Raw genomic sequence first — 13,857 nt, forward strand, 5'->3', positions numbered from 1 at the left:
TAATGCTTTAATTAGCTTTAATTACTTTAAATTACTAACAAAATATCTTCTTTGCGTTGATAATTGTAGGATGATCATTCCCTTTCTTGAAAAATTAAAACCAGATTTAAAAGAATGGCTTATAAATAGTCTAATTCTGAATTCCCTAAGTTGTTGCTTAGGCATTGTGTTGAAATAAGTTTATTCAGACCTCATTTTAGAGATAGTTGAATAATGTGTGTTTGTGTGTCTACATTCTAATCGTCTTATTAAGGTTTTGAGGTGCAAATTTATGATTTGAAAGAGCTTTAATTATAACCATGCTGCTCTTTATATTTGGCACATTTTATCCTCTAATTGTTACCGTTTGAGATTTGTTTTTAAATTTACTTGAACCCCAGAATTGTTAAAAAATTCAAAATCACACAGTTCTAACTAAACATAAGGAGATTTTTCTCAAGACTCTTCTTTTTTCCTTATAAACAGTTTATTTCTGCTAGCAAACAGGTGGCCAGTGTTAAAGTGCTTGGCAATTTCTTAATATATTTTGACAAACAGAGTGTTGTTCCATCTAAATGTAAACGTGCAGAAGAAAAACAAATGGAAAGTCTATTTTTTAAGTTTTCCTTTGAGAAGTAGTGCATTTGAGAAATTACATCTCACTATTGAAATGTATGAGAGTGAAGAAAATACAACCTCCTTTTTTTCTTTTTTCTTTTTTTTCGGGGCTGTGTGTGGGGGCAGTCCCTTCTGTGGCCAGTTAAACCTCCAGGCTTTTAACCGGTTTGTTTGCCCTTATTTGTCATTCAATTCCAGCTGCCTAGAGCAGTTAATACACAGGCTCTGAGTGGAGCAGGAATATTGAGGATGGTGAACAAGGCTGCCGACGCTGTCAACAAAATGACAATCAAGATGAATGAATCGGATGCCGTAAGAGCTGATTTTTTGACTTGAATAATGAGATGAATTAATGAGCCCAACAGTTGCATTTTAAAGCTGTACAAGTAGAAAATAGGATATTAATTTGCTTATTGAGTTTAGTTCTCAGCACATCAGTTGACCACCATGGTTATACATGGTTAATTTGTTGCTTTAAAACAAGGAATGTAGCTTGCTATTTATTGGTAACCTAATTTACAGTGGTTTGTTCTGGCTAAATTAGCTCCATTTTTCATTTTTTTCTTAGTGGTTCGAAGAAAAGCAGCAGCAATTTGAAAATCTGGATCAGCAACTTAGGAAACTTCATGCCAGTGTTGAAGCCTTGGTCTGTCATAGAAAAGGTTTGTTTGTCTTGTTATTTATATGTTTAACGCTGTAAGTTAATTCAGATATTTTATTTAAATTTTATTAAAAATGAACATTTTAAAGTTATGAATATTTTAAAGAGGATGTTTTCTGTTTCAACTTTGTTATTTAATGTTTTCTGTTCCATTTTATGTAACTTCTAGTTTAGAAGGAGAAAAATCTTGAACTTGTAAAAGTATATTTTGAATTTTGGATTAAAACTGATTAACTCTTTGTTAAACATGTTTAATGAATGAATGAAGATGTCTTATTGATAACTCTTATATAATTAAGGAATGAAATTCAAAAATGAATGATGAAATTTTTCTTTAAAATGTTAGTTTTGTACCTATATTTCATAGAGAACTCTGGAGTATTTTCTTCATTTTTCAAATACCATATTTAAAAACCTGGAGGGGGTGTTAAAAATTCATAGAAAATTTTAGTTGTAATTTTTTGATTCCATGGTGAGGTTTTTGGTTTTATTTTTGAAGAATACATGGCTTTTACAATCATCTTTCTAAAACAATAAATAATTTAGTATATGCCATTCCCAGCAATACATTGCAAAAAATAATTACAGAAAATCTACTGGTACATTTATTATTGAAAGTAACTTATAACAGTTTTTGCTATTTGTATTCTTTCTCTTAGGGAACATTTTATGGTTCTTTAAGAGAACTTTACATAATGCAGAGCAACAGAGCAATCCAAGCAATATAATAGTTAGTCCTTGACATCTGTTTTTCTTTATTTGATGTATCTGAAATAATCACATTGAAAAATCTTTTCAGAAATTCTTAATATTTCACTACGCATTGTTGTTGCACACAAAGAAGAAAAGAATAAGATTTATGTGAATTGCATGTACAATTTTACTTTGCTTTCCTCCTGTGAGCTAAATAATATTCTTATCAAAAATTATAGACATTATTTTCAATAAATGTTTAAAGGCCAAATAATGTAGTATAAATCAATTGTGAGCGTTCCCAGTGCTTTCCATATGAAAAATATATTTTTTGTCTTTTTTAGGACTAGACAGAGAAACAGTGAGCACTTTAGGGGAGAAAGGGAAGGGAGATTATTATATTATTAAACATAGTTCATCCCCTGGGAATATAGGCAGTGGTTCTTTTAAATTTTCAGTAGAGCTCTGAGCAGTTAACATTTATCTGCCCAAGGCATTTTAATGACTGATTGTTGCATGTTAATTATTTTAAAATATTTGAGCAGTTTGTGAATAGATAAAATTTAGAACGACAGTAAAAAATCAATGCAATATTAAAAAATTTCACTAGTGAACACTAAAAGTGCATACTTTTTAATTTCAGAACTTTCAGCCAACACAGCTGCCTTTGCTAAAAGTGCTGCCATGTTAGGTAATTCTGAAGATCATACTGCACTGTCTAGAGCTTTGTCTCAGCTTGCAGAGGTTGAGGAGAAGATAGACCAGTTACATCAAGAACAAGCTTTTGCTGACTTTTATATGTTTTCAGAACTACTTAGTGACTACATTCGTCTTATTGCTGCAGTGAAAGTAAGCCTTATTTTGTAATCTTCCTTGAATTCTTCATACTTCAGTGTTTTGCTTATAAGAAGAATATGATATCCTATTAGGCATGCATTTAAGTGTGTAAATTACATACTAGTAAGTATAAAATGGCTTCAAGATGATTATTCATAGCTTAATATTCTCTTCCCCTATGACTTAGACAGTACAATAGGCAGAATTGTTGTTTTTAAGAGATCTAAGGATGCCAAATAAAATAAAACCATTACACACTTACTTATGTATTTATATATAGAAGTTTGCAGCCAACTGATAGCATTTGTTTACTCCTTCTAGCATAAGCTGAAACTACCCAGTGGATTCTGTTATCATTAGTAAAGTTATAATAAGAAGCAGGAAAAAACCAGAACTGATTATTGCATGAATATGTTTAACGGTGGCTTTGGCATGAATTTGGACTATAAGCAGACATTCTGTGTATATGTCACCATCTAATTATAGACAAGATGGGACTAGATTAGATAAAAAATTGTGTTACCTAGTGGTAATGTTTAAGGATGAACAGTCTTAAGTTTCTGAATAGTTAAGAAAGTAATCCCATTAACTAATGAAAATTAGTATTTTATAGATAACTCCAATATTCAGGTAATGAAACTGAACTGACTTATTTTATGTTACATGTTTTGGAATATACTTTTTAAGATCTTACGGTGTCTTTGAATTACTGTTAGGAACGTTAGTTCTCATGGCGTCCGGGGGAACTGGAAGTTTACATTGGATTCAAACATCTAGAAAGTTAAATTAGTATTTATAATCAGAACATTGATGCATTGCATATTATAGACGATTCTGTTCTCAGGCTAATGATGACAGTTATTACTAGAGGGTTCTTAGCATTTCAGAGTGGTACTTTCTTAGGTTTAGGTTTGTCTACATTACCAATTTTGTTTGTATTTATTCTTAGGTGTTACTCTTTCAGTTTTTATTGGAGTGTAGTTGATTTACAATGTTGTGTTAGTTTCAGGTGAACAGCAAAGTGAATCCGTTATACATATACATATATCCACTCTTTTCTTTTTTAGATTCTTTTCCCATATAGGCCATTACAGAGTATTGAGTAGAGTTCCCTGTACTATACAGCAGGTCTTACTACTTATCTATTTTATATATAGTAGTGTGTATATGTCAGTCCCAATCTCCCAGATTATCCCTTCACTCCCTTATCCCCTGGTAACTGTAAGTTTGTTTGCTACATCCATGACTCTACTGCTGTTTTGTAAATAAGTTCATTTGTACCCTTTTTTTTAGATTCCACGTATAAGCAATATCATATGATATTTGTCTTTCTGTGTCTGACTTACTTCACTCAGAATGACAATCTCTAGGTCCATCCATGTTGCTGCAAATAGCATTATTTTATGGCTGAGTAATATTCCACATCTTCTTTATCTGTTCCTCTGTTGATGGACATTTATGTTGTTAGATGTTACTCTTTATATTCCTGGCGGTTAATTTTTCTTTTCACCTATTTAAATATATTAATATAGATAGTTATCAGTTCATTTTATATAGGCAACTTGTGATATACAGAAATTCAGTTTACAGATAATGGTTCCTGTTTCTCACCTGCTCTCACCTCATTCCAGAGCTCCCACTAGCATGAGAGCTATTATTAAAAAGTATAACACCTGCAAAAAACCTGTGGGTTCAGAAAGGGACACTAGGCACTGTCTGTGAGAAGTAGTACCTGCTGAGAAGAGCTAACCTGGGACAAGACTCCCTGACAGGGTTGGCCTCCCTGTGTGTTGGATGCTTATCCCTCAAAAACAGCTTTTCTCATACTGCCTCTGCCTTCTTACTGTTTTTTTACATTCCATGAAATTACAGTTATATCAGTGTTTCCCGGAATGTTTTCTACATAACACTGACACCGAAAGATGTGCCACAGTCAGCTGAGTTTTGGAGATAATGTATGCAGTATCCCTGTCTTGCAGATTCAGAGTGCATTTAAAAAGCTCAGGACTGTCTAGCAGTAAAAAAAGACATTTAACTTTATTTAATCCAGAGGCTTCCAAATTCATATGAACAGGAATTCTTTTCCACTTAATATATTTTTACATATATGCAACACACTTTGGGAAATACTGAATTAGTGATTCATTGACTAAAAGGAGAGTTAAAGAGCTATGGTCAAGTTATACCTTAAGATGAATTAAGCTCTTTCAGATTGATTTTCTACTGAAACCTAGCCCAGGTCAACTTCATAAAGGAGTTGAGAAATTATGGCATAAGATGACAAGGCATTTTTTATGGTCTTTATTTTTTGTTTGTTTTTTATTTTAAACTAATTCATTTGTATTTGAAAGAGTAATACATGCACAGAATAATTCTAACAGCCCTAAAAGGGAAAATTTCTTTTTACTAAAACCTCTAGTTTCTCTTCCCTTGGTGAAATTCTGTTAGATGTCTTTACAGAATTAGCTGTGCACATTTATGAAGCTAATTTTCTCTTTGTTTTTCTTTCCTTCTTTCTTTCTGTTTCTTTGTCTCAGCCCCCTTCTCCTTCCCTTCATCTCTTCCTTCCTTCTTCAAAAAGGCACATATTATATCATGATTCTTTGCCTGCTTTTTTTTAACCCACTCTATTTTAAAAAGGTCTCTTTATCAACTTACGTAAATATATGTTGCATTCTTTTAAATGGTTGTATCATATTCCATCATTTAGTATATAGATGGACCTTGTATTATTTGATGAGTCCAATATTAAATATTAAGTATTTTGATAATAATTCTTTGGGCATAAAATTCCTAGAAGTAGAATTACTTGGCCAAAGGGTATATGAAGTTTAAATTTCAATAAACGTTGCCATATTACTGTCTGAAGAGGTTATACCTCTTTATACTCTCACACCAATATATGTGTTGCTTCTTCTCCCACCCAGTGGTGGTTTTTTTGTGTGTGTGTAAGTTTTAATTTCTTTAGTTATTGTGAATTTAAGCATGTTTACAAATGATAAGCCATTTGCACTTCTAAGAATTGTTTATGTTTATGCCCAGTTTTATTTTTTGTCTTACTGATTTCTAATACCTGTTTAATACTATTTAATACTTAGCTCTTTCTTTTATCCGTATTGAGAGTACTTTTTAAAATGATGGTAATTTTGAAACTAGGAGTACTTTGGGAATTAGAATTTAGGGCCAAAGTAGGGGTACTGAGAACATGAGAAATTGGGGCCTTAAAGAAAGTGATGAAGTTCATCCACTCAGAATACTGCCCAGGCCTGGCCTTGTAGCCAGGGAACTCCTGTTTCCCTCTTTTGTATAGGCTCTGACATCTGGGACTCTATATTTTGGATAATACGGTTAGTTAGCTCACGTGTATTAAGTGGTAAACTCGTTAGATGCATTTTCATGTATTGGCCTTCTGTGAGCCACTAGAGGAGGGTCAGGGATTGAGGGTAATAGCTTTGAATGTTTTTAGCACTAGAATCTTCATAAGGAATTCTTACAGGGAATGCAGATCTATAAAATACATAAAATAATTTTTTTAAAAACCAGTAGATGGATTCCCCAAGGAGTTTAACATCTTCATCGTTTGGCTGTAAGTAATCAGCATCCTTTCAGGACTCCAGGAATCTAGGCAGCATACTTTCAGATTCACTGAATTAGAATATGGTATTAATTAAATTAAAATTGCAGCCTTAAATTTCCTGATTGGCCAGGAAAACTCCACAACTGCAACCTTGTCTAACCTAGATGAACTTGCATACAATTGCGTACCATAAATTGGCGGGGGGTGGGGGATGTCTAAAGTCAATCATCAGTGTAAATGTATCCCTCTTGTAGAAGAAGCTGGTTGTACCACAGTGGATTAGTATCTTGACATGCAGAGGCATACATTAAGTTATGATTTGATATTTGGGGATTGACATATATACACTAATATGTATAAAATAGATAAATAATGAGAACCTGCTGTATAGCTCAGGGAACTCCACTTCGCTGTACAGTAGAAACTAGCACAACATTGTAAAACAGCTATACCCCAATGGGAAAGAAAAAAAGATAGCATTTTTAGAAGATCAGGTATGGTTCTGATTCTTTTTTTCTTTTATATTCTGGTGTTACAAGGGTAGAAAACCAAGTGAAGAAAAAGTTAATTCTTATGGAGTTGAGATTAATTTTTTTATCTAAAATAACCTGACTTTAGTAGCTTTGCCTTTACCATAGCTCCTATATCTGTACCACAGTGAACATGTGATTTTTGGAATATTATGAGATAATAAACCGGGCAGAGACCAAATTAGTTTAAGTTGGTGTATCACTGAAAAGGCCAGTTGATATATACTAAGAACTTAAGCAAATATTGAAATTAAAGGGCATTTTGGTTCGCTGTTGCACTGTATTGGTACATATTTTAAATAATCAAATTGTTATTGAACAGAGGAATTTATAAATGAAGAGCTGATATGGCCGTGTTCCTTTAAAGGAAAACTAGGCCTAAAGTCTTAAATTACTTTTAAAATTTGTGTATGTGTAGGGGGTGAGGCACAGGGATTGTTTGTTTGTTGTAAATAATAGTGACTTTTTGAATGTATTTGTGTTAGATGTATTACTTTTGTGATTTTGGCCCAAATTAATTTGGCTGAAGCAAAATCAGTTCATAATGAGAAATGTTTTAAGGAGAATGTAGTCTTTTAAACATAAAAAAAGCAAACAGAGAACAGTAAGACTACTGAGAGAAGAGAAATTATATGAGATGACAAATCTAGTAAAATGTATTTAAATGCCTATAGAGTGCGTTTAACTTACCAGTTTACCTGGGATGTCTCGTCCTGGCTAATTAAAATGTGTACTGTCTTTAAGAACTCTGGATTTGGAGTTTTTAATATTCTTGCCCACATTTTCAAAATATGCTGTATGCTGTAAATACAGTCCGATTATGGTTTTTTTCTATTACTTAAGTTATTATTATTTGCACTTCTGGTAGAAATCTAAGAGTTAATCAACTACGTTTATATGTGTATGTTATCTAGAAGTAATCCATAATAGTACTTACTAATTATTAAACATCCTCTAGGTTAAGTCACCATGCATGCTATATACTTTTCATTTTATTCCTAGTCCATAAATCTAGATCTCATTTCACTGTTTTATATTTGGAAGAACTGTGGGTTATAGAAATTAAATGAATTTCCCCAAGATCATACAGTGACAAAACTAGTATTTGAATCCAAATTTGATTTGTTCCAAAGCCTACACCTTGAAATACACTATCTACGTGCTTTCTTCTTCATCAGGTTCCTATAACAGCATGTATTAATTTACTGTTTCTTGATCCAAAAGCTCTCTATTTGGAATAAATGAAAATAACACTGTTTCACCCATGTTATTAATGCTTGCTTCATTTGTTCAATTAATAAATACTAAAAAAAGTGAATATATCCCCAACATCAAGCTAGAAAAGGGATTATTGTTGTATTCCAGTCTGTCCATCAGTTTTTTTTTAATGAAATTTCTAATTAGTGTCTTACATTCATATTTCATTTTTTTCCTCCATTCACTTGCTCTTGCTCTACCAAACCCCTTGAAAGAAGTCATGGAGTTGGTTGAATTGTTCTGTTACGATCTTTTTGTCTATTTCTTCATTTAATTCTGCATACTAGATACATATATCCATTTGCGCTTTTTACCTTGTATAGGACTATCTCTCCCCCCGCCCCCGGCATTTTGTTATATCTTTACATTGTTTTGCCTTTTCTTTTATTTGCTATTGGTAATCTCTTCCACCACATTTTTACTTTACTTTCTGTTATCTTATGGCTTTTCACATTTCCTATTTTTAATTTTTTGGCGTATTTCCAACACTTAAATCTGCTTTTGATATTTTAGTAGGAAAACTTTCAATTGTAAATATGACACCAGCATTTTCCTATTAAATCTTTCTTCAAAGCATAAAACTCTGTTAGGAATCTTATTATAAGCCACATTTTAAACCCTAAAGGTGGGACTTCCCTGGTGGTCCATTGGTTAAGACTCTGCACTCTCAGTGCAGGGGGCATGAGTTTGATCCCCCTGGTATGGGAACTAAGAAAAAGAAAAAAACCCTAAAGGCTAGTGAAATGGATTTTATATGTAGTTTTGTTTTTTGTTTTTTTATTCTGAGCTCTTACATTTCATCCAATTACCAGGTTTTTGTTTTTAAGCAAATGAATATGGACCTCTATTTTCTTTGATATTGGCGTGTTTATTTTCAATATCTCATTATATTAGAGTAGTATATAAGTACTTGGTTTTATTGTTTTTCGTACTATAGCACTTCTAGTATTTTGGAAGTATTTCAGTGTTAATTCCCAGTAGTAATATTATGTCATTCACTTATAGGGTGTATTTGACCATCGAATGAAGTGCTGGCAGAAATGGGAAGACGCTCAAATTACTTTGCTCAAAAAACGTGAAACTGAAGCAAAAATGATGGTTGCTAACAAACCAGATAAAATACAGCAAGCTAAAAATGAAATAAGAGAGGTGATTAATACAAAATGCTTTATTTATCTCTTTACAAATTTTCCATGACTCATTCATATATGCATAATTTTTCATAAATTTTTTTCTGAACCATTCAACACTTAGCTATTTTTTCATAACTTATGAACTGTTTTGTAATTACTTTAACATTTTGATCATCATTAAAATCTCCAGATCCCTTTGTTACTTTCACATAATTATGGAATGGATAAAGAAACATACAAGGAAAAGATTTAAATTAACTTTGAATTAATGATCACACATTTCTTTTGAGATGGTTAATTTGATTTCAGATAATTACTTATTTTGTGTCTAAAACTGGTTTTAGAGATAGACTTGTCCCACATGTAGCTGTCCAGGCGACATTATCCCCCATATATATGTATTATATATGGTATTTTAGTAAATTTGTATAAGTTTATTATAATTTATACACTTTTTTTGCCATGCTTCAATAAGGAAATTGAAGAGGTAGGACAACCTTTATATTACTTAAAGTAAATGTACCTGCTCTTTGAAGAGTATGTACCAGTGTTTTGGTTACATAGTGGGAAAATATCATTTCATTGCTTAAGTCTTCATTTATTTTATTTTAGCTGTTCCATTGGTCACTAATCACAACGTTCATTGTTTCTGTAGTGAATTTAATGTTTACCGATAGGTGTTCAGTAGACCATAATTGCACAATTTTTTTTTAATCTGTACATTTCACCATTACAAAAATGTTTTTTAAATGTTTGTCATATAATTTTTCTAATTAATTATTTCCATGGGCATATAAATTGTGATGAACATGTATTCTTGAAATTAGCCAGTAGTATTGATATATTTTGAAATAATTTAAAGGCATATAAAGAAATGAGAAAATTACACTCTAACACTGCTAAATTATTTGATGGTGAATTTTATACTCAAAATCTTTTCATCTAAATTAAGGTGTGGAGACTGTAGTTCATTAAGCACTAGAATATCCTAATCGTAAGTCTGACAGTAAAATATTAATGGAAATTAAGCTGATGTGCATTTCCACTACTGAAAAGTTACATACAAGTTTGAATGATGCCAAACTGGGCTTTGCCAATATTGAGCTTTCAGGATTTTTAGGCACTGCATTATAAATCAAATGAGTGGTCATGACAGCTAGTTCTATAAATTTTTCCCAGACAAGATTAAAAAATTTGTACCTTTTTGTTTGTTTTTGTCAGTGGGAGGCAAAAGTGCAACAAGGAGAAAGAGATTTTGAACAGATCTCTAAAACAATTCGAAAAGAAGTGGGAAGATTTGAGGCAAGTATAATAATTTCACACTTTTCTTAACAACTTGGTCACATTTTGCCACAATATCATGGTAAAATCAAGTTTGGTTTTGTACTAATGGACCTTTTTTCCCCCATGTATTGTACTTTAACAGAAACAACGAGTGAAAGATTTTAAAACTGTTATTATCAAGTACTTAGAATCATTAGTACAAACACAGCAACAGGTAAGGTAATTTTTTATAACTTAAAAACTTCTAGAATTTGTTTTTGATATGCTTTTTTATTTTAAAGATGATAATCAATGAAATGAGAAGTAATTACTTGAGAAGTAATTACTTGAGAAGTAATAAATGGAGTAGAGAAAACCAAAGACAGCAAAGGAAGAATGGTAGTAAAAGTAATTGGAAATTCTCGGGTCCTTTTTGCCCCTACTGCTAACCTCTAGGAAAGATACACTTTTCCCAGTTTTAGAATATGAGAAACACTCTGGACTACTTTTCCCTTTTTCTCAGTCGTCCCAGTTTTACTTCCCTATTGATCATAGCTGTTTGAGTACATTCTTGTAGTAAGTTCTTCTCTTCCATACTAGCTAGAACTTAAACTAAAAACTAAATTTTAAAGGTTTTTTAAAAAATGTTGTCTTGATTTTTCCTTTAGTTTGTGTGGGTTTGGTGTTGATTGTATACCGCAAGTGGCATTTGTCTCCTTAAATAGAGAAAACCATGGATTTTAATGTTATATTAAAGAAAAGTCTGTAACAAGATAATATCAGAGGTTTGTTCCTGTGTATTTTAATATAAATTTGAGTAATAGATCAAATTATTTAATATCTTGAATAGAAGGATTTCTTCCTCCAATTCTTTTTAAACCATATAATATCAATAGATTAAATTTTTAAATTAGGTGATAATATTATATCTTCAAATTATATTTGTTTTTTATTTTAAATACTTAGTTCATAAAGTCAGATTCTTTAACTATAAAAAGAAATCAGGGGCTTCCCTGGTGATGCAGTGGTTAAGAATCCACCTGCCAGTGCAGGGGGCGTGGGTTTGAGCCCTGGTCCGGAAAGATCCCACATGCTGCGGTAGCAACTGGGCCTGTGCACCACAGCTGCTGAGCCTGCGCTCTGGGGCCCGCGAGCCACAGCTGCTGAACCCTGTGCACCTAGAGCCCGTGCTCCGCAACAAGAGAAACCACGGCAATGAGAGGCCCACGCACTGCAACAAAGAGTGGCCCCACTCGCTGCAACTGGAGACGGCCCACGCACAGAGCAAAGACCCAACTCATCCAAAAATAAATTTTAAAAAAATTTTTTAAATGAATAAATAAAGCAACTATCTGTAAAAAAAAAAAAGGTTATATAAGCTTGTTTTTAAAGGAATTGTTTTAAACTTAATGTTAAACTTCATGTTAGTTTATACGTCAGTCTATTCTGTTCTATTCTGTTCTCTGGACTCTGGACTATCCAGGAAAGACTGGCAGCTAATTCCTTCCAGTCTCTTTTACATTTGCTTGGATATTTTCTTTTCTTCCTCCTTTTCTCATTGTTTTTGGCTAGCAATAACAAAATGTGAATATCCTCTGAATTAGGAGATGTTATCACTTTATATTGGAAAAGCTCATTGCAGTTTTATTATTTAAGGTAATCTTATTTAACTTATACTAACAAACTGTTCCTATATATACAATTCATAAAGAAATCTTTAAGTTTTTCAGTATTAAAAAATTTGTTTTCTTACATCAAAAACTAAAATTACCCAGGAGTAATTAATATTTTAAAATAATTTATATATGAATTATATTGACAGACTTAATATAAGGGAATTTAGATGATCCCTTTAAGAACCAGACTTTAGTAAATGTTAATCATTGTTAGCTATTTGTATAGATTTTTTTTAAATGCTTCACAGGATATATTATTATAAACGACAAAAAGATTATGAGAATGTCTTTTATTTTTTGTTATCATCCACAGCTGATAAAATACTGGGAGGCATTTCTACCTGAGGCCAAAGCCATTGCCTAGCAAGAAGGTTATTCCTGTTAAGAAGATCTTGGATGCTTGTTCCAGTTATGCAGAATTCCATAGTGAAATCATCTAAAACCATCTAAATAAACCACTATATATTTTATGAATTACATGTGGTTTTTTATAAATATATATTCTGACATTTTATTACAAGCTGCATGTCCTGACCCTCTTTGAATTAAGTGGACTGTGGCATGACGTTCTGCAATACTTTGCTGAATTGAACACTATTGTGTCTTAAATACTTGCACTAAAAAGTGCACTGCAAGGCCAGAAAATTTTACAATATTTTTTTCTTTACAATATGTTCTGTAGTGTGTTCGCCCTCTTTATGAAGTGAATTATCAGTGCATTGATTAATGTTCACTTATACATTCCTGTACGGAAATGATGATTTTGTGATTACAGTAATAAAATGATATTCCTTGTGAAGTATTAGTAACAGATTATTTGGGTATGTAAACATATTAGGGATCTTTTAAAAGCATTTTAATAGGAAGAAACTTTTTCTTTTAGATGTATATAGGTGATGCTATGATCACTAATTTTTTTAATTCACAAAAAAACAGAACTCTTTCATTATTAAATGATTCAATGAAGGAAGGTTAATTAAGTTTTTTTATCTCTTGGTTCAACTTTGGGGAGTGCTCTTGTCTTGAGTAAGGGAGTAAATAATTGTGTTTGCTTGTTTTTATCCATTCCTATTATAAGTGCCCAACTTAAGAATTAGGAAAAAGTAGATGTTTCTGTTACAGGTCCTGTGGATTTTGCTCATTTTCTATTATCTTCAAAGTCCAAGACTTTGCATATATTTAATTTATTCCTTGCCTTTCCTTTGTTTTTTGTTTTAAACTAAAAGTAGATCATCTGTGGTTATCATTGACAAAGAATAGTGCCATGCTAAAATACCCTGTGATTTGATGAATAACCAAGGATAGTGCAAAGGAAATTTGAAGTAAAATGAAATTTGTCTTTGGCAGCCATCTCACCTATTTCTGTATCCTGTTTAGATGGCAATTATATAACCCTTAATGTTGATGAAAGTTTAGTTGTAACTGGGATCAGTTATTTCCATTTTTTAAAAAGTATTCTTAAAGATGCCCCTCTTCTCAGGCTTAACAACTGTATCTCCCTTCCAGAAGAGTAGAATGTTTTATGTGTAACTGAGTCCTTTCTAGCAGCGCACTGGATACAATTAATATATCAGAGTATCCTCAGGATATGTTTGCTTCCACTTATTTTAGTTGAAATTTTAGGCCTACTGTA

The 13,857-nt window shown here is 32.1% G+C and overlaps 1 protein-coding gene across 1 annotated transcript in view; it reads left to right on the forward strand.

Annotated features, from left to right (window-relative positions):
* The window catches only part of SNX2 (sorting nexin 2), a 53,535-nt gene extending 40,512 nt beyond the window's left edge, over positions 1–13,023 (forward strand). Inside the window, exons 9-15 of the mRNA XM_030869792.2 lie at positions 796–909; positions 1,166–1,259; positions 2,595–2,800; positions 9,158–9,301; positions 10,507–10,587; positions 10,712–10,783; positions 12,538–13,023. Coding sequence (XP_030725652.1) covers positions 796–909; positions 1,166–1,259; positions 2,595–2,800; positions 9,158–9,301; positions 10,507–10,587; positions 10,712–10,783; positions 12,538–12,588 — 762 coding nt within the window. The 3' untranslated portion in view covers positions 12,589–13,023. The remainder of the gene's footprint in view (positions 1–795; positions 910–1,165; positions 1,260–2,594; positions 2,801–9,157; positions 9,302–10,506; positions 10,588–10,711; positions 10,784–12,537) is intronic.
* Positions 13,024–13,857: the final 834 nt, after the last annotated feature.

This window comes from Globicephala melas, chromosome 3 (assembly GCF_963455315.2).
Source record: "Globicephala melas chromosome 3, mGloMel1.2, whole genome shotgun sequence".
In the NCBI taxonomy this organism is placed as follows: Eukaryota; Metazoa; Chordata; class Mammalia; order Artiodactyla; family Delphinidae; genus Globicephala; species Globicephala melas.